We start from the raw sequence: 21,355 nt of genomic DNA, 5'->3' as shown, positions 1-21,355 counted from the left end.
TTCTTGTTTAACTTTTATCCAATGCCCGGATACGCTCCTCTGTTCCCTCCCTATTACACCTTCCAATAAGGAACACAATGGAGAAAATGGGATATGGCCTCTCAGCTAGCATAACCTGGTGTTTGCCCCATTGATGCAGATTTGCACTAACTCAGGCTCTGGCCCAACAGCTGAAGGCCACAGTGGGCACGATTAGGCAGGGGGATGTAGGCAGGAAGATGGAACGAGGGAGTGGGGTGTAGGAGGAGATAAGATCCGAGATGCAGGCTGGAGCAGCCTCATGCAGCCTTGGAGGGGAGGATGAGGGACCTAGCTCAGCAAAGCACTTGAGTCCCAATGAAATCAATGCTGAAATGGGACAGTCTGTGGGATCAGATGCGAGGGCTACAATACTGCTGCAGGAAGAAGCAAGGATTGGAATCTGGGAGGCGGGTGGTATAGTTGGAGCAGAGAGCAAGGAAGATGGTCAGCGTGGACTGAAGGGATGTGAAGTGGGAAGCAAGGAGGCTGGAAGGCAGTAGGGTGCAGTGGTCATGTTGAGACTGGGCCAGGGAGCAGTGGGAAAGAAAGGGAGGTGCTGTAAGAGGAAGAACTGTTGGGAGCTGAAGACAGCCAGGATGGGGTAGAAGGGAATGGAGAGATTGGAGTCTGCGATAATTCTGAGGGGGTGACTCTAGGCAGACAGGAGGACAGTGGAATTGCCAACAGAGGCAGAGAAAACAGGCTAAGGACAGAGCGGGAGGGAAGTCAGGGAACTGGGATCCTGCTGCGCTGGAGTGAATGCTGGAAAGCCGATGGAAGGAATACGGAGGGATTCTCTACACTTGAAATGCTACAGCAGTGCAGCTATACCACTTCAGTGTAGACACCACCTGCACTGACGGAAGGGGTTCTCCCATCAGGGTAGGCAATCCACCTCCCTGAGAGATGGTAGCTAGGTCGATTGAAGAATTCTTCCATCAACCTAGTGCTGTCTACACTGGGGGTTAGGTCAGCTTAACTACGTCGCTCCAGAGTGCGGATTTTTCACACTCTTGAGCAATATAGCTGGGTCGATCAAACTTTTTAGTATAGACCAGTCCAGGAGAGAGCTAGAGAAAGAGAAATCAAGAACTGAAAGGAGATGGGGACAGATCAAAGGATGAGCAAATGGAACTGGGGTTCAGAAGAGAATTGGGGCAGCATGGGTGGGGGACAGAGGACTCCTACCAGATGGCACTGATTTCTTTCCCTTATCTGAAGTACTTAGCAAAGTTCTGGATGGAGAGAGAGAGAGAGAGAGAGAGAGAGAGAGAGAGGAGAAGGCAGTTGGAATATTGATCAGGACTGAAAGCAGAGGCAGGTCAAGAGGCTTTCAATGTAGCTGGTAGAATTTTTTCATTGTGAATAATATTTGTTTTGATTTTAGCTTTCTTCTGTGAATTGGTTGTTCACAAACCAGTCCTGATTCCTACCAATAGATTTATGGAGCCAGTTCTTGAGCTGTCATAAACTGATACCGCTCCATTATTTACCCCAACAAAGACTAGCTGAACACCAGGGCCAATGATTTGTAAATATCAGCAGAATAACCTACGTGAACAATTTATATTCTATGGATTGTTTGCCAGTTGCCTAATTTGACTATACACTACTTTTATGTGTGTCTTTTGTGCCATTGGTCACCTAAGTCACTTGGTATTGTTTCTGCTTCCTGATTGGATGAGTGAAACTTTTGTAAAAAAGGATATCACACTTTCCAGTGAATATTTTCGAACACACACATATGAATATGAAAATTTGTGGAAAAGTTCTGGATTTGTGAACATTTTCACAAATAAGTTGTAGGCACCTCCAATTAATAAAATTGGCTGAAACTTTTTTTTTAACTGTGAACATTTCAAAAGTATTTTTGTTCTTTTGCTTTTAAAAATAGTTATTGATCATTTTCATTTTTTCTAAATTTTCATAATTTTTTTATAGATTAGTCTTCATTTTTGAAAATCATAATTTTAGAAAATGGAATGTTTGAATCTGAAATGAAAATTTTTTTGACAATGAAAGATTTTTTTTGATTTTGAATAATTACCAGCATTTTACTAAGCCCACCAGTCAAAACTGGCAATGGAAATAAAACAAAATGGAAACCGAAAATGTGAAAAAGTGAAGAAAAAAAAACTCACATCAAAGAACAAGAGTCTAAAATATTTGCAACATTTCTGTAAAAAACAAAATTGAAAAATTTGAAAAAAACAAAAACCCAAATGATTTTGCAAAAATGTTCATTTTTGAAAAAGGACATGTTTTGTCAAAAAATATTCTCTTTAAAAAACCCCTCAAAAACACTGAACAGCTCAACTTGTGAATAACAGTAACATAGAATAATATGATCCCACAAAAGGGAGCAAAATAGAATTTAGCCCATTTGAACACAAACATATTCACAAATCACTTTCTCAGTTGTTCATCTAGCTCTAGGCTATAACCAGGGAGAAGCAGCACTGGATGGTGCCTAGACTGAGGGATGGGTGATGGGCAGAGTTAGGCAAGGAAGATAGTAGAAGAGAATAAGTATTAACCTTCAGTGGAGGAAATATGCATCATTATAGGATATTCTCCAGAGTCCCCCTGCAGCAAGGGAGTTGGAATAGAAGTATAAGCCAGGGTGTGGTGATATAGACAAGAAAGGTTGGACGTGCGAGGGATTCCATGGCTAATGGATTGTAAATAATGAATCTCACACCTCCCAGTGTGAATCTGTAGCGAGATGAGAAAGGGGCTGAGAACATCAAGGAAGGCATAGACAGGAGATCATGAGAGGAACATCAAGCTGGGTAGGCAGTATGCAGGAAGAGGGCTGTATGGAAAGAGGTAACTTGATTACTGGGGAATAAGAATTCAGAGCCCAAGAGGGGCCAGAAAGGGAACAGGGTGTGGCGAGGACCAGGTCAAAAGAGAGTCAAGGAAACTGATCCAGTGCTGCGAGTCAGATGAGGATGTTGGGGACAGGAAGCAAGATGCAGTCATGTTGGATGGGTCACCAGCACGGAAGCTGGAGGCACCAAGAACGGAGGAGCCAGGCATGTGAAGGGCAAGGAGAGGGGAGAGAAGAGGTGGATGGTGTGAATTTCAAAGGAGGAGAAGGAATGGGGAAGGAGGAAAGAGTAGGAAGCCAACTGCACAGCCCTGGGAGCAGGCAGAGTGAGAGGGGTAGCAAAAGGCAGGGCAGAGGGGGCAGATAGGGAGGAGGTGAAGAGGGAGGCAGGCGAGAATTAGGGGGAGCAACGGGGAACGGAGAGGCTGCGGGGGGCGGTTAGTTTATTAGTGACGGGGCCGGGGCCCCAGATGGAGCAGGCGAGGGGAAGGAAGGGTGGGGGAAGGCGCGGGATGGGAAGGACAGGGCCCAGGGCAGATCCAGCGGGTTGTTGGAGAGGGCGGGGATGGAAATGGGCGAGGGAGAGGAAGGGAAAGAGGGCAGGGCGGGGAGGGGGGTGGAGGAGGTGCCCAGTGGGGACGAGAAGGAGGCAGAGGAGAAGGCGGAGGAGGCCTGCAGGGGGTTGCTGGCAGCGGCAGAGACGGAGTTCTTGGAGGTGGAGAGCAGTGAGGGTTTGTCGCCGCCGTGGGTGCGCTGGTGCCGGTTGAGGTGGGAGCTGCGGCTGAAGCACTTCCCGCACTCGGGGCACTTGTAGGGCTTCTCGCCGGTGTGCACGCGCTGGTGGATGGTGAGCTCTGAGCGCTGGATGAAGCTCTTGCCGCACTCGGAGCACTGGTAGGGCTTCTCGCCCAGGTGGATGCGCTGGTGCTTTATGAGGTTGGAGCTGACGCTGAAGCACTTCCCACAGACGTTGCACTTGTAGGGCTTCTCCCCGGTGTGCATGCGCCGGTGCTTGGTCAGGTCCGACTTCTGGATGAAGCCCTTCCCGCAGTCGGGGCACTTGTAGGGCTTCTCGCCCAGGTGGGTGCGCTGGTGCTTGATGAGGTTGGAGCGGACGCTGAAGCTCTTCCCGCAGTCCCCGCACTTGTAGGGCTTCTCGCCGGTGTGCATGCGCCGGTGCTTCACCAGGGCCGAGTTCTGCCCAAAGCTCTTGCCGCACTCGGGGCAGGTGTAGGGCTTCTCGCCCGTCTGCGTGCCCTGGTGCTTGACATTCTCTGCCCGGTAGGTGAAGCTCTTCCCGCACTCCGTGCACTTGTGGGTCCTCTCCGCCACGGGGGCAGGCCTGGCGCGGGAGCCCCACAGGAAGCTCTTCCCGCAGTCAGTGCACTTGCAGGGACGCTCCCCGCTCAGCACGCGGCGCCGCTTGGCGCTGGCCAGGAAGCTCTTCCCGCAGTCAGTGCACTGGCAGGGCTGCTCCGAGCCCAGGTGCACCCGCTGGTGCCGTTCCAGGTGGGAGCTCTGTGAGAAGCTCTTGCCGCAGTCCTCACAGCGGTAGGGCTTCTCGCCCATGTGGATGCGCCGGTGCCGGTCCAGGTGGGAGCTCCAGGCGAAGCTCTTGCCGCAGTCACCGCACTGGTAGGGCTTGCCGGCTGCATGGCTCCGCTGGTGCTGCAGCAGAGAGGCGCTCAGCCCGAAGCTCTTGCCGCACTGCTCGCACTTGTAGGGCTTGTCACCCGCATGGGAACGCCGGTGCTTGGCCAACGTGGCGCTCTTGTTGAAGCCCTTGCCACATTCAGGGCACTGGTAGGGTTTTTCGGCAGCGGCAGCTCCTCCTGCTCCACGCTGGGGCTTGGTGCCGTTGGAGCCGTCGCAGCGACCGCAATCAGTGCACTTGCAGGCCTTCTCCCCACCCAGGTGGGTGCGACGGTGGCGGTCCAAGTGGGAGCTCCAACTGAAGCTCTTCCCACACTCGGGGCAGGTGTAGGGCTTCTCGCCGGTGTGGATGCGCCGGTGGCGCTCCAGGTGTGAGTTCCAGTTGAAGCCCTTGCCGCACTCGTCGCACTTGTAAGGCTTCTCCTCCAGGTGCAGCTTCTGGTGCTTGACCAGGCTGGTGCTGGCACTGAAGCTTTTGCCGCAGACGTTGCACTGGCAGGGCTTGACGCCACCAGTGTGGACCCGCTGGTGCTGGATGAAGGCTGAGCCCACGCTGAAGCTCTTGCCGCAGTCGGCGCACTTGTAGGGCTTCTCGCTGGCGTGGCGGCGCTGGTGGGTGATGAGGGTGGAGCTGAGCCGGAAGCACTTGCCACACTCGTTGCACTTGTAGGGCTTCTCGGCACTGCGCAACCGCGGGCGCTTGTTGAAGCCCGAGCCGAAGCCCAGGCTCTTGCCGCAGTCATGGCACCGGCTGTGCCCCAGCAGGCTCCTCTGGTGGAACTTCTTGAAGCCACGGTGAGCGGATTTTCCCTGCCTCTTGCCTGAAGGTTTCCTTGGCTGCCCTTCCACCTTCTGCGGGCCCTCGCCAGCCTTCCCCACATCAGCGCTCTGGGGAGCACTCCCCTTCGACTTGCCCGGCATTGTCCCCTGGGTGTCCACCTTCTCAAGGCCTCCCTGCTGAGCATCCTCCTCCTCATTCTCACTCACCATCCCATCATCTGCTGGAACAACGAGAGAATCCAGTAACTCCCTGGGTCTAGGAAAGGAAACTTTGGAGAAGGGAATTGGAGAGGGTCTGTCACATATTCAAATACCCATCAACACAATGGAACAGATCAGGAGCCGGCTCTGCCAGACTGCTCCCGTTGCCCCCTCCCATCCCCTGAGACCCTCCCTCCCCCCCAGCTCCCACCCACTGCTTCCCCTCACCTAGCCACCCGCCTCATGACCCGTAATGTCCATTGCAAAAGCCTTTGAGAAACAGGGCCAGATTCTCATAGCTTTACTGAGTAGCACCTTATGCTGCGAACAGTCCCATTAACATTTATGAATCTATGAAGTCAAGACCAGAATGGCCCAATAAATCAGAGAGTCATAGATTCCAAGGCCAGAATGGACCATTGTGATAATCTAGGTTCATCTCCTGTAGAACACAGGCCAGAGAACTTCCCCAAGATACTTCCTAGAGCAGACCTTTTAGAAAAATACCCAATCTTGATTCAAAAATTGTCAGTGATGGACAGTCCACTGCAATCCTTGGTAAATTGTTCCAATGGCTAATTACTCTGACAGTTAAAAATATATGCCTTATTTCCAGTCTGAATCTGTCTGGCTTCATCTCCCATCCATTGGATCGTGTTAGACCTTTCTCTGCTACACTGAAGAGCCCGTTATTAAATATGTTCCCCATGTAGGTACTTATAGACCGATCAAGTCACTCCTTAACCTTCTCTTTGTTAAGCTAAATAGCTTGTGCTCCTTGAGTCTATCACTATCAGGCAGGTTTTCTAATCCTTTGACCATTCTTGTGGCTCTTCTCTGAACCCTCTCCAATTTATCAACATCCTTCTTGAATTGTGGGCACCAGAATTGGACACAGTATTCCAGCGGTGTTTTCACCAGTGCCAAATACAGAGGTAAAATAACCTCTCTACTCTACTTGAGATTCCCCTGTTTATGCATCCAAGGACTGCATTAGCCCTTTTGGCTACAGCTTCACACTTGGAACTCATATTCAGCTGATTACCCACCATGACCTCCAAGTCCTTTTCAAGATCACTGCTTCCCAAGATTGAGTCCCCCATCCTGTAAGTATGACCTGCATTCTTTGTTCCTAGACGTATACACTTACATTTAGCCATATTATAACACACAGTTTGCTTGCGCATAGATTCATAGATGTTAAGGCCAGAAGGGCCCATTAAATCATCTAGTATGATCTCCTGTATAATTCCACCCAATTACCCCTGTACTGAATCCTATAACAATTTCACTGGGATCGCTCATGGAGTAAGGTACCATTCAATGTAAGTGTATCATAATCTAGCCCCAAATTCCTGCCACCCAAACTAGCTAGCAGCTCCACTCCTCATCAAAAGCACTGATTAAAGCACATCTGGAGTTTCTATGCCCAGTGATTTTGGATTCACAGGGCTTAACACCAGAAGGGACCGTTGTGATCATCTAGTCTAAACTCTCGTAATATAGGATGGAGGATTTCATCCAGTGATTGCTGTGTCTGGCCCAATCATATATGATGAGATAAATCAAGAGTAGAAAAATGTTGAAGGACTGAGATCACTTCATTTTCTGAATCAGATTGCCCCAGTGAGTTCCCATTTTTGTCTCAGATTGTCCAGAGATTTTTCTACTTGGGCATAAGATCACTTGTATGAAATTCCAGAAGGATCGGTTTAGTCCAGGTGAAGTTAAAGAGTGAGACTAAAATAAGGCTCATTTCACTGAGGCGAGAGTCCCTTCATTGTTAAGTTTGCAACCAGCTTGTATTGTAAGTAGGAAATTCCAATGGAAATTGCGAAAATGAAATATGGAACTATTGTGGAATGGAATGGGATGAGGAACAACTTCCAATTTGCTGAAATTCTCCCCTTTTTTCCTGCCGTTTTCTGGACAGCTCTGGTGGAGCTGTGTGATTTTGCTGGGCACAAACAAACCTTAGCCCTTTCCAAAATTTTCTAAAGGAGCCATTTTTAGTTTTTTCCTGTCAGAAAGTACATATGAAATATTTCAGGAATGCACCGTGTGCCAAGGAGAATTAACTCAAATCATGTGGAAGCAAAAGGAATTTTGATTTACGAGAGGGATCAAAATCACCCTTAGCAATGGGACTGTGGTTGCAACCTTTCCTATGAAGAGACTGTCCTCTTTTTGAGTTAAACACACGCCAACCGAACCAGGGTGAGAACCCCAGCTCCAGAGGTTCTACAAACACAGGCATGTCAGCTATAAAGGAAGAATCCTGCTACATACAGAAATACCTTTGTTTTGTTTAAAAGAAAAGGAGTACTTGTGGCACCTTAGAGACTAACAAATTTATTTGAGCATAAGCTTTCAAGAGCTACAGCTCACTTCATCAGATGCATTCAGTGGAAAATACAGTGGGGAGATTTATATACATAGAGAACATGAAACAATGGGTGTTACCATACACACTGTAACGAGAGTGATCATTTAAGGTGAGCTATTACCAGCAGGAGAGCGGGGGGCGGGGGGGAACCTTTTGTAGTGATAATCAACGTGGGCCATTTCCAGCAGTTGACAAGAACGTATGAGGAACTGTGGGGGGGGGGGGAAATAAACATGGGGAAATAGTTTTACTTTGTGTAATGACCCATCCACTCCCAGTCTCTATTCAAGCCTAAGTTAATTGTATCCAGTTTGCAAATTAATTCCAATTCACCAGTCTCTCGTTGGAGTCTGTTTTTGAAGTTTTTTTGTCAAAGAATTTCAACTTTTAGGTCTGTAATCGAGTGACCAAAGAGATTGAAGTGTTCTCCAACTGGTTTTTGAATGTTATAATTCTTGACATCTTATCTGTGTCCATTTATTCTTTTACGTAGAGACTGTCCAGTTTGACCAATGTACATGGCAGAGGGGCATTGCTGGCACATGATGGCATATATCACATTGGTAGATGTGCAAGTGAACGAGCCTCTGATAGTGTGGCTGATGTAATTAGGCCCAAGGATGGTGTCCCCTGAATAGATATGGGGACACAGTTGGCAACGGTCTTTGTTGCAAGGAATTGCACCATGATTTCAACAATTTCCATCCCACCATCAACCTCAGCCTGGACCAGTCCACACAAGAGATCCACTTCCTGGACACTACAGTGCTAATAAGCGATGGTCACATAAACATCACCTATACCGGAAACCTACTGACCGCTATTCCTATCTACATGCCTCCAACTTTCATCCAGACCACACCACATGATCCATTGTCTACAGCCAAGCTCTACGATACAACCACATTTGTTCCAATTCCTCAGTCAGAGGTAAACACCTACAAGATCTCTATCAAGCATTCTTACAACTACAATACCCACCTGCTGAAGTGAAGAAACAGTCTCACAGAGCCAGAAGAGTACCCAGAAGTCACCTACTACAGGACAAGCCCAACAAAGAAAATAACAGAACACCACTAGCCATCACCTTCAGCCCCCAACTAAAACCTCCCCAACACATCATCAAGGATCTACAACCTATCCTGAAGGACGACCCATCACTCTCACAGATCTTGGGAGACAGGCCAGTCCTTGCTTACAGACAGCCCCCCAGCCTGAAGCAAATACCCATCAGCAACTACATACCACACAACAGAACCACTAACCCAGCAACCTATCCTTGCAACAAAGCCCGTTGCCAACTCTGTCCACATATCTATTCAGGGGACACCATCATAAGGCCTAATCACATCAGCCACACTGTCAGAGGCTCGTTCATCTGCACATCTACCAATGTGATATATGCCATCATTTGCCAGCAATGCCCCTCTGCCATGTATATTGGTCAAACTGGACAGTCTCTACGTAAAAGAATAAATGGACACAGATCAGACGTCAAGAATTATAACATTCAAAAACCAGCTGGAGAACACTTCAATCTCTTTGGTCACTCGATTACAGACCTAAAAGTTGAAATTCTTCAACAAAAAAACTTCAAAAACAAACTCCCACGAGAGACTGCTGAATTGGAATTGATTTGCAAACTGGATACAATTAACTTAGGCTTGAATAGAGACTGGGAGTGGATGGGTCATTACACAAAGTAAAACTATTTCACCATGTTTATTTCCCCCACACACACTGTTCCTCATACGTTCTTGTCAACTGCTGGAAATGGCCCACGTTGATTATCACTACAAAAGCCACCCCCCCCCCGCTCTCCTGCTGGTAATAGCTCACCTTAAGTGATCACTCTCATTACAGTGTGTATGGTAACATCCATTGTTTCATGTTCTCCATGTATATAAATCTCCCCACTGTATTTTCCACTGAATGCATTCAATGAAGTGAGCTGTAGCTCACGAAAGCTTATGCTCAAATAAATTGGTTAGTCTCTAAGGTGCCACAAGTACTCCTTTTCTTTTTGCGAATACAGACTAACACAGCTGCTACTCTGAATCTTTTGTTTCCTTTGTAAGCTTAAACCAGGTGATAGAGGGTAGTATTCTAGCACACAAATAGAAAGACCCTGATCTTGCAAACATGTATGCACTTGCTTAACTTTAAGCACTTGAGTAGCCCCACCACAAAAATAAAAGTATTTGCAGAGAAACAGCCATAGTGCTCAATCTCACTCTCACCAAAATTAATGGCAAAAACCTCCCCATAATGTTAATGAGAGCATGAGTGAGCCTCTCACTGCTGACAACAGAAACCCTCAACTCTTGAAAGGCAGCAGGATGTGGTGCAAAAGGCACAGGACAGGCAGGCAGGGCTCTCCTGGGTTCTAGTCCTAGCTCTGTGGGCGGTGAGTTGCTGCACCTCTCTCCCCCCTCCCAGCCTTTGTCTGTTTAGACTATAAATGTCTCTCACTATGGAATGTCTCCATGGCAGCCAGAGGTGTGACAGCAGCTCAACTAGACATACCCATGCTGGCTTTAATCTCACCCGCATGGCTAAAAATGAAGACACAGCAGCATGGGCTTTACAAGCAATGTACTAGCGTTGTTAATCCACACTGGGTTCTGTGCTGACCTGGCTTTACTACTATTTTTAGCCATGCTAGCTAGGTTAAAGCTAGTGCAGGTATGCTACCTGTACTGCAGTCGCAACTCTGATTGCAATGTGTGTGTATACAGCACCTGGCACAATGCAGCCCTCTTCTCAGTTGGTAAAACAGACTGTGTTCCCATTTTCCACCAGGCCTGGAGAACCAGCAGCCGAGAAGTTAATGTAAATGTACCACTATCAGGCTCTGATCTCACAGCAGATTCAAGCATGTCTTATCATAATGGAGAGACAAGGTGGGCAAGGTAATATCTTGTATTGGACCAACTTCTGTTGGTGAAAGAGACAAACTTTTGAATTTTCACAGACCTGAAGAAAACCTCTGTGTAGTCCACGAGCTTTTCTCTCTCCCCAACAGAAGTCGGTCCAATAAAAGATATCACCTCATCCACCTTGTCTCTCCAATATCCTGGGATCCACAAGACTACAACAACACTGTAATGATAAACTAAGCTCAACTTCAAAGAAGAGCTAGCAGAGCCATGTCCCGTTTGAGGCCTGTGGCTGCTGGATTTTATCCATACGGGTTGAAATCCACCCCCATGCAGAGGAAGAGCACATCACGGCCATGCCACGCTCGAGTGGTGCCTAGGCTTTGGGATGGCCCTCCGCCCAGGGGCACATAGGGCTCTGAGAGGGAAAGGAGCACGGGCTCTGCCAGACTGGCCCATCTGCACTGTAACAAAGCGGCAGGATGAACCGGTTACAGAAAGAGAGCCAGGTGCCAGCTGAGGCCTCTGGCAATATCGACAGGCTGCAGCTGCCATGGTTACCATGTGGCAAGAGCACAAACTGAGCCTGTCACAGAGTGCTTGCAAACCCAGCTGATGGGAGCAATGCGGACGGAGTGCAAGAGGCAGGATTGTGAAGTGACACAGAGCAAGAGGCTCGCCTCCAGCAACAGCCTAACCCAGGGGAATTCCGCCCTGCCTGAGCCCAGCATGCGTAGAGCAGGTAACAGGAGTAGAGAAAGAAGGGGCAACAGGAAGGATGGCATTGTAATCATAGCCTAGCCTTCGGGAGAGCTAGATTCAAGTGCCAGCTCTGTCACAGACCTGCTCACTGCCCCTTCATCTCTCTGGGCCTCAGCTCTCCACCTGTAATGATACATCCTTTGTGGGACTTCTTCACTGAGACTGTAAGACCCTTAGGATAGAAACGATATCTCTGCAGTGCCCAGCACAAAGAGGTTCTGATATTGGATGGGATATCTAGGCAATAATGGCATATGAATAGTTTTTAATAGTGGCAGTTTGTAGCCTAAGCCACAAAGCAATAGTGAAAGTCCAGATGTGTGCAGGCCATAAAAAGCTAGATGGAGTCATAAAAGGAGAAAGGTGCATTGCCATGCCATGGGTGAGATCCTGTAAATGAAGTCCCACACTGTCTTCCCAGTGCATCCTAACAAAGACTGTGTCTGTACTACAGACTTCCACTGGCATTGCTATGACAGTCAGGGGCGTGAAGAGGTGTGATCGCTGACCAGCAGGGCTGTGCGGGCAAAAGTCTGTCATGTGGATACAGCTACACAAACAAAAGTGCAGTTTTACTGGTATTGCTTGTTTTCACTCATGAGGGTTGGACAGTGCATATCTTAGCCAGGATAGCTGGGTCCACATTAAGAGCACTTTTGCAAATATAGTACATCCGTATTCCTAAATTGATAAAGCGCATCTAGTATAGGCATAGCCAAAGAGTTAACAAAGTAAGCACAAAGATAGAAAGAGAATTATAAGAGGAATTCAGAGACAGGACTGCCTTCTGTAATCACACCGGACTCAGATGAACAAGGAATGTGGAATCTCCTCTGAAGCAGGAAGTCGGGGCAGATGGGTTAACGCATTTCATTGTAGCGATGATACAGAAAGGCAAAGACCCAAGGAGAGGGATGTAAATGCTTGCAAAATAGCAAATCAGAACTTATCTGCAAACAAAGGGGAGATGACAGCTTGCAAAAGAACCTTCAGCCAGATCCTCAGCTGGTGTAAATTGGCAAAGCACCACTGACTTCAAATTAAAGTTTGGCTTCAGCAGAGCTACAGCGATGGGCACCAGCTGGGGTGCTGGCAGAGCTACACCATCACTTGCAGACATATTTTCCAGTGAGGGAGTTTGTTCAGGCCCATTAGAAACTGCAGACTATGTGGAATGCTGAAGCGCACCAACCAAGACACGTTACTATGCTAGCTAATTTTCAGAGCTATTCCAGCTTTGTTAACCTTTGCACAAGGAAGACACAGTGTATCAGTGAATTAAAAACTGCAGAGAGAATTTCAGAGTAGAATATGTCAGTTGAATGGAAATGTACTTATCTCAAAAGAAAAGCACTTTATTTAGCACAGTGTTTCTCAACCTTGCTGATACCAGGGACTGGCTTGCTGCCTTCCTAAACTGTGTCAGGGAGATCTCAGGGACTGGCACCTGTCCACGGACCAGTCACAGAAAAGCATTGATTTCGCACATAGTTGATGCTGTAGAATGATTTGCTCTGCCTAGCACATATGTGAAAATCTCATCTATTAAAAAGGAAAAACAAAAAAACCCCACCCAACTTGCCCCAAAGTATCTAAGGATGTCAGAAAAATGGTGTGTTTCACTGTATTTGATGAGAACTGGCACTTGACTGAGTGGTTAAAGACTGGATTGCCATGTGTTTGCACAAAGGGGGCAGAGGGCCGGCTGCATGATCAACCTTCACTTGGGCAATTCCTGACTTTCGACTACTTAGCGCAACACCATTAAAGGGATCCATGAAAACAGCCCCAAGAGGGCTCATATTTATGGGGTCCGTGATTTCTCAGATGAAATCCGTTGAGCTAAAGTTATTAAAAATGAGTTCAGGGCCCCATAGTGCTCAATGCTGCACATATACATAGTAAGAGGCTTGGCTCACCGAGCTCACCACTGCAATGCCCAAGACAAAGGGGTAGAGGGAAAAGGGAGATAGACAGGGAAGAGATTTGCTCGAAGTCACCCAAAAGGTCAGTGGCAGAGCCCAGATTAAACTTAATTCTTCTGTGTGCTCTAACCATTAGACCACGCTAGTCATATTATGTATTTTTTTCCTAACGCTTAGCTAGATAAAGTGAGCCTGCAGTCTGAAAACCAAGCTGTTTTTTCCATTGCCTCACACCTCACCAACAACAAAGTATCTGCATTCAGAATTTAATTCACAAGGCTGTTGATCATGGGTGAGGTGGAGCTACGTTTGCTCAGGGCTAGCAGGGATAAAGAACAATAGCACCATAAAAGGCCTCAGTCCTGTAGTGAGATCCATGCAGGGGTAAACAGCAGTAAGAACTTATTTACAGGAAGTCAGCAGCTCTGGCTGACATTGCACACAAGCAGCAGGGCTGTTGAGAAAGGTGGTCACTTTTCAGACTAGGGCCCCATTCTAGTGTAGTATGAATGTTGTTGGGGTTGCATCTGCTGAGGTTGCATCTGGACAGATTCATCAGTACCTACCTGGCTTCTGCTCAGTGCAACGCAGCTGTAACCTGGCATAACCAGCCAGTTAACCTTTGTTTCTGGCTGATTTGTGTCACCAGAATAGCCCAAAGCAACCAGAGCCTGCTGGTGAATCCCAACCCTACATTTACAGACAATTACAGATCAACTGCAAAGGAAAAATATTTGCCTAGCAACCTTTCCATATTAGTCTGTGTCTGGTTAAAGATTTATTTAAAAACACTTTTCTTCTGCCTTTCCTTGTTCTTTGCAGTTTGCATTTTTGATACATGCTTTGCCCTCAGCAGCTCAGCAAGCCTCATATGAGCCCCAATCCTGTTTCAGATCTATGCGGCTGGATCCTTTAGCCTGTACCCCTGTTCATCCGTTTGCAGGATCAGGGTCTTGGAGTGGGACTAGTGCGACAGAAAGGTGTCTTGGTGAGCTGTGATCTGAGCTCCTGCTAGTCCACCCGTCCCATCCCCCCCATTCCTTGTGTTGCTGGCCCTCTACAGAGTGGGGAATTTCACCCGCCGCGTCCCCCCAGCTTCCCAGTACTCCATCTTGCCCTCCCCAAATAGCAAGGGCTTCAGCCACAGGGGAGGGGGTGGAGTCCGGGAGAGCAAAGCACTGCAATCGCCCACTGCCTCACCCACAGCAACTTACCAGAGACCAATCCTCTCCTCCTGTGTGACTCGGCAAACGCGGTTATCCGGGGCCAGCTGATCGCAATCTCCTCCGCTAGGCGAAACATGGATTGGACACGAGTTAGATGTGTGGCAGGGTAGGTGCGGGTGCTCTCTGGAAAGCAGCCACTCCCTCCCCTCCAGCCCCCAATATCAACAAAACACCCCAGTCTCTCAAAGCTGCAGCTTTGACTGGACTTCCTCTGCCCTGTGCTGAGAGGCTGTTTGTTCCAAACCTCTGCCCCCCCTGCCCCCCGCCACACACACACATCCTCACTGTCTCTTCACCTGCTTCACTCCACACCTGCCCCATCCCCACCACTTCCCTACCTCTTGTGCCTGGGGCACAACGGTGTAGTCTCCTGAGGACCCAAATGCTTTGGTTTCATGACAGTCACTGGCCTCAAGGCTGGGGTAACTGGGCGAAACTGAATGGCCTGTATTATGCAGGAGGGCAGACTTCATGGTCTAATGGCCGCTTCTGGCCCTATGCTCTATGAACACATACCCAGCAAAACCAAACTTCTGAGCCAGTGCAAACATTGGGTCTCACACAGAAGTTGGCAAATCAGAACCACAGCTCCACAAAGGGCCAGACTGAACCACCTGCACCCGCCTGGGATTTTCCAAGCAATCTAACAGTCAGGAGCCCAAACCACATTCAATATCAATGGGATATGGCCCCACGAGCCTAAGAGCCCTTCAATGTCAACACGTCAAGGAGGTTACAAGAATATCCTGCATCTTGGCAGCGGGTTAGACTAGATAACCCTTGTGATCCCTTCTAGCCCTATGGGTCTATTATTCTAATATCCTGATACACATATTCTGGTTCACCAAAGAATGTCAAGTAGGATCTAAAATGAAAGCCACAGTCATTCTGGTCATTAATATCATTGTGAAACGTGCGTGCAGACTATGTATAGACTTATGGATGTGTAAAGAAAATATGTTCCTAGAACTTGTATCAAGGCTGGGTCGACAAACAGGTTTCTGCCAGACCAGGGACGTATATTCACCCCTGTATCTCTCGTTCACATGTAAATTAAGCATTGCAAGCCAACACAATGGAAACGCCATTTACATACAAAGTCAACAGGAGACACAACACCAGAAAATGAACTCCAGGGGATTGTCCTGCCTATGGGGCAGACAATGAATTTTGGGGAACATAAGAGGAAGGCAAGAAGACACACTCCTTAATCCTGCATCTAGAAAGTTAACGGGCAGCACATTTACATTCATAAAAACAGGATGCCAACTGGACTTGGTTGGAAACCCTGCAGAAGGCTTTGGGTGAGATAAGACTGCCCGAGACAGGAGGTTAGCCTCTTAAGTTTAGTCTCTAGAAAGCACCTATAGCCTTAGTTTTATACGTAACCCTTCTGTTTCCATTATACTGACTCACTATCTCTTGAATCTTGGCCTTTGATAAAAAAAAAAAAGTACTGTTGTTTTCATTATACACATATCTCAGTGCATGGTGTTATCCAAGGAGCTGATCCTGAATTCAATCCTTCAAGCTGGGCCTTTGGGGACAGTCAACCTAGGATTTCTGTGAGGGGACAAGGGGCTGGACGCTACAGGGGGATGCATCAAAGGGACTTCAGACAAGGGTACACTGATCGTTACCCTGCCAGGTGAAGTAAGGGCTGGCACAGCCCAGAGGAGATTGTTTGGGTGGTTAAAGGGTGAGCACCAGCAAGTCTCCCTCTTGCTGGAGGCTGGCCCTAAGGGGCAGATTTTAAAAGGTATTTAGATGCTTAAACCCATTTAAAAATCTGGCCTTAGCCTCCTTAGAAAATTGCAGCCCTTGAGTAGTAGCCTTGTTTCCCTGGCTTCAGCAGGTGAGATTGTAACTTTAGGCCCAGCCCTGACCAGAGTGTCATGCCAGTCCTGGGACTGTGCCTCAGACACACCCTTCTGAGTCACAATTCCTCCCGTTCACTCCTGGAGGGGGGAGTAATTTACAGCTAGCCTAGAGCGGCAATCAATTACTACCCCACCCCATGCTGGCTCAGTGAGCAGCCAGGTGATGGACCCAAGGCTACACCCATCGCCTGCTCAAGAGAAAGAATCAATGGGCAGGTAGCCCCATCTATTCCTCTGAGCCCACGAGAAGTGCGAGGGTGTCTGTCATTCCTTTGCACAGGCGTCATCTAATCCATTGGCCTGCTAGCGGGCAGTGCCCTCATCCCACCTACACTTGTGCACATGTTTAACGCTACACAGGTGAGAAACGTTAAGCACATAGGCCTGGTCTACACCTACAAAATTAGTTCAAGGCTGGGAAAAATTCTGCACCCTGTGTGACATCGTTAGGTCAGCCTAATCCTCGGTGTAGATGCAGCTGGGTGGACCTAATCATGGCATCGAAGGGAGGAGGATTAGCTACAGCAACAGGAGAACTCCCGTCTGATCCATTCTGATCATCTCGTCTGACCTTCTGCAGAACACAGGCCAGGGACCTCCCCCAACAGTTTCTACCCCGAGCAGATGACTTCTGGTGGAGCAAGTCAGTGTAAGGTCTTGTCTATACTAGAAAGTTGTACCACTGTATCTTTACTAGTGTAGTTAAAGCAGTATAACCCCCTTTACTGTGGACACAGTATTATGGGGCTAAAGGTCCATATTACTGGTACAGTTTATTCACGTACAGGAAGGGGAATAAGCTATCCCGGTATAAGGCACCTTTATAGCCACATAACTGCGTAAACCACTACTATAATGCATCCGATGAAGTGAGCTGTAGCTCACGAAAGCTTATGCTCAAATAAATTGGTTAGTCTCTAAGGTGCCACAAGTACTCCTTTTCTTTTTGTGAATACAGACTAACACGGCTGCTACTCTGAAAACTACTATAATCATATCAATAAATAAATACTGCCCCTGAGTGAAGCAGCCAAAGTAGGGCTGCAATTGGGGAAGGGGATAAAATGGGCTCAGCACCCCCTGGACCCAGAACTGTGCAGAGGGACCCCCTCACACACACATGGACAAATTCTGGGGGCCATAGGACTTAGGTGGTGCCTCGCCTCCCCTCCCCCCTGCCATGTGGCCTTTAGGGAAAACTGCAGAGAGGAGCCAGCCAGAGACTCTAGTCACAGCAGTGACCTTTGGACATTCAGGGAACTGACTGCAGCTTTGACTGGACTTCCTCTGCCCTGTGCTGAGAAGCTGTTTGTTCCAAACCTCCCCCACACACACATCCTCACTGTCTCTTCACCTGCTTCACTCCACACCTGCCCTGTCCCCCCTCTTCCCTACCTCTTCCCTTTCATGTCCCCTCTCCCTTCCCTTTTCTTTCCATCTAGCTGATCCCTTCCTAACTAACCACTTCCCCCCCTCCCAGAACAAAAAATACCCCATGGCACTAATGTGTCATTTGCTCCCATCCCATTTCTCACTCTCCTGCTGTGTTCTACTCCTTCCCTCACCCTGGGTATGTCTGGTCTATTTCAACTGTTCGCTCTTTGTGGCATGGACTATCAACTTCTCTGTTTCTACTGCACCTAGCACAATGGGGACCCGTTCTTGGCTGGTCCTTAGGCCCTACCGCAATAAACATGATGATGATGATGATTAACAATAACAACATAGTTCTATAAGTACAAAAACTGTATCGGCCTGATTGTTTGCAGGATTGGGGCTTGAGGTGCTGGTCCTTGTACATCCAGGAGATGGAAATGAGCCCCAAGCAATTCTGGAATGCAAACAGCAACTGAGTGGACAAAACTTTGGCTCAGATTCTCTAAAAAAGAACAGCAAACCAAACCAAACAAAAACTATGACAAATATTCAATCCATATAGGCCGTGATTTAATATATATATGAAAATAATAATATAGCTTCGCAGAGATGTAAAATAAATTATTGAAAATAATACAAAGTGGCCTGGGGACTTAGGAAAAAGCAAATGATTTTAAAAAAATATAAATAAGCCGAAAATTTAAATATATATATATATATATACACATACACACACACACATATGGGGGGGAGAAGAAAGGTACAGGAATTTAAATATAGAAAAGTTTTTAAAGTTACAAAATTAATGGAAAAGTGGTTTAAGAAAAATATAAAAAGAAAATAGAAATGGAGTGCTTTTTGTTTAGTTTAAAAAAAATAAAATAAAGAATAAAAGCACATCAACTGGTAGGAGAAACTTGTTCATTTCACTATGCCCCGCTCCAGCAGAGAATCATAGAATCATAGGACTGGAAGGGACCTTGAGAGGGCCTTGGGACCACTGTACTAATGGCAGGACTAAGTATTATCTAGACCATTCCTGACAGGTGTTTGTCTAACCTGCTCTTAAAAATCTCCAATGATGAAGATTCCACAACCTCCCTAGGCAATTTATTCCAGTGCTTAACCACCCTGACAGTTAGGAATTTTTTCCTAATGTCCAATCTAAACCTTCCTTGCTGCAATTTAAGCCCATTGAGTCTTGTCCTATCTTCAGAGATTAAGAAGAGCAATTTTTCTCCCTCCTCCTTGTAACAATCTTTTATGTACTTGAAAACTGTTATGTCCTCTCTCAGTCTTCTCTTTTCCAGACAAAACAAACCCAATTTTTTCAATCTTCCCTCATAGGTCATGTTTTCTAGACCTCTAATCATTTTTGTTGCTCTTCTCTGGACTTTCTCCAATTTGTCCACTTCTTTCCTGAAACGTGGTGCCCAGAAGTGGACACAATACTCCAGCTGAGGCCTAATCAGCGCAGAGTAGAGCAGAAGAATTACTTCTCGTATTTTGCTTACAATACTCCTGCTAATACATCCCAGAATGATGTTTGCTTTTTTTGCAACAGTGTTACACTGTTGACTCATATTTAGTTGATGGTCCACTATTATCCCCAGATATACCCACTATGACCCACAGATCCCTTTCCGCAGTACTCCTTCCTAGGCAGTCATTTCCCATTTTGTATGTGTGCAACTGATCGTTCCTTCCTAAATGGAGTACTTTGCATTTGTCCTTATTGAATTTCATCCTATTTACTTCAGACCATTTCTCCAGTTTGTCCAGATCATTTTTAATTTTAATCCTATCCTCAAAGCACTTGCAACCCCTCCAAGCTTGGTATCATTCACAAACTTCATAAGTGTACTCTCTATGCCATTATCTAAATAATTGATGAGGATATTGAACAAAACTGGACCCAGAACTGATCTCTGCAGGATCCCACTTGTTATGCCCTTTCAGCATGACTGTGAACCACTGATAACTATGCTCTGGGAACAGTTCTCCAACCAGTTTTGCACCCACTGTATAGTAGCTCCATCTAGGCTGCGTTTCCCTAGTTTGAATATGAAAAGGTCATGCAAGACTTCAAGTGTTAATATTAGTTGTGAGCATTATGGTGGCACATAAATGTCCCAGAGCTACACTGTGCCTGATGCTGCACGGACGCACAGTGCCCGAGATCAGGGGACTGTCTCTCACTGTGTCTGTGCAGTGCCCGGCACAACGGGGCCCTGATCTCAGTCATCGTATGTGTGCAGCTCCGGTGCAATGGGGCCCTGATCTCAGTCACTGTTTCTGTGCTGTGCATGGCATGACGGGGCCCTGGGGCCATAATATGCCACCATAATGATCACAACTAATATTAATAACAGCCTGACACCATGTGGTGTCTTTATACTTGAAGAAACAAAGACGGTTACTCACCTTCTCGTAACTGTTGTTCTTCGAGATGTGTTGTTCACGTCCATTCCAATCAGGTGTGTACGCGCCACATGCACGGTCGTCAGAAACTTTTCCCCTCAGCAGGTCCCATCGGGTCGGCCAGGGAGCCCCCTGGAGTGGCGCCCCCTCCATGGCGCTCAATATATGACCCTGCCGACCCGACCCTCCTTCGGTTCCTTCTTGCCAGCTATTCCAACAGAGAGGAGGGAGGGTGGGTATTGGAATGGATGTGAACAACACATCTCGAAGAACAACAGTTACAAGGAGGTGAGTAACCATCTTTTTTTCTTCTTCGAGTACTTGTTCACATTAGTTCCAATCAGGGGACTCCCAAATCCTCCCATGGGGGTTAAGGAATAGGAATAGGAACAGACTAGGGACCGAATGGCTAGGCAGCAGTTCTGCGGAAAAGGACCTAGGGGTGACAGTGGACGAGAAGCTGGATATGAGTCAGCAGTGTGCTCTTGTTGCCAAGAAGGCCAATGGCATTTTGGGATGTATAAGTAGGGGCATAGCGAGCAGATCGAGGGACGTGATCGTTCCCCTCTATTCGACATTGGTGAGGCCTCATCTGGAGTACTGCGTCCAGTTTTGGGCCCCACACTACAAGAAGGATGTGGATAAATTAGAGAGAGCCCAGCGAAGGGCACCAAAAATGATTGGGGGTCTGGAACACATGACTTATGAGGAGAGGCTGAGGGAACTGGGACTGTTTAGTCTGCAGAAGAGAAGAATGAGGGGGAATTTGATAGCTGCTTTCAACTACCTGAGAGGTGGTTCCAGAGAGGATGGTTCTAGACTATTCTCAGTGGTAGAAGAGGACAGGACAAGGAGTAATGGTCTCAAGTTGAAGTGGGGGAGGTTTAGGTTGGATATTAGGAAAAACTTTTTCACTAGGAGGGTGGTGAAACACTGGAATGCGTTACCTAGGGAGGTGGTAGAATCTCCTTCCTTAGAAGTTTTTAAGGTCAGGCTTGACAAAGCCCTGGC

The 21,355-nt window shown here is 47.4% G+C and overlaps 1 protein-coding gene across 8 annotated transcripts in view; it reads right to left on the bottom strand.

Moving 5' to 3' along the window:
• Positions 1 to 2,186: 2,186 nt before the first annotated feature.
• LOC140898208 (uncharacterized) overlaps positions 2,187 to 21,355 on the bottom strand; it is a 37,399-nt gene continuing 18,230 nt past the window's right edge. For 3 of the 8 annotated variants that reach the window (XM_073311701.1, XM_073311700.1, XM_073311702.1), the window contains exons 3-4: positions 14,655 to 14,729; positions 2,188 to 5,556 (exon numbers count right to left, since the gene is read on the bottom strand). In XM_073311701.1, coding sequence (XP_073167802.1) covers positions 3,293 to 5,556; positions 14,655 to 14,729 — 2,339 coding nt within the window. In that variant the 3' untranslated portion in view covers positions 2,188 to 3,292. Of the gene's footprint in view, positions 5,557 to 14,654; positions 14,730 to 21,355 lie in introns of all 8 variants that reach the window. The other 5 variants (XM_073311703.1, XM_073311704.1, XM_073311705.1 and 2 more) reach the window with 5 other exon arrangements.

The sequence above is a fragment of the Lepidochelys kempii genome, chromosome 14 (genome assembly GCF_965140265.1).
Source record: "Lepidochelys kempii isolate rLepKem1 chromosome 14, rLepKem1.hap2, whole genome shotgun sequence".
Taxonomy (NCBI): domain Eukaryota; kingdom Metazoa; phylum Chordata; order Testudines; family Cheloniidae; genus Lepidochelys; species Lepidochelys kempii.
This window is presented reverse-complemented; position numbering and strand designations above follow the sequence as displayed.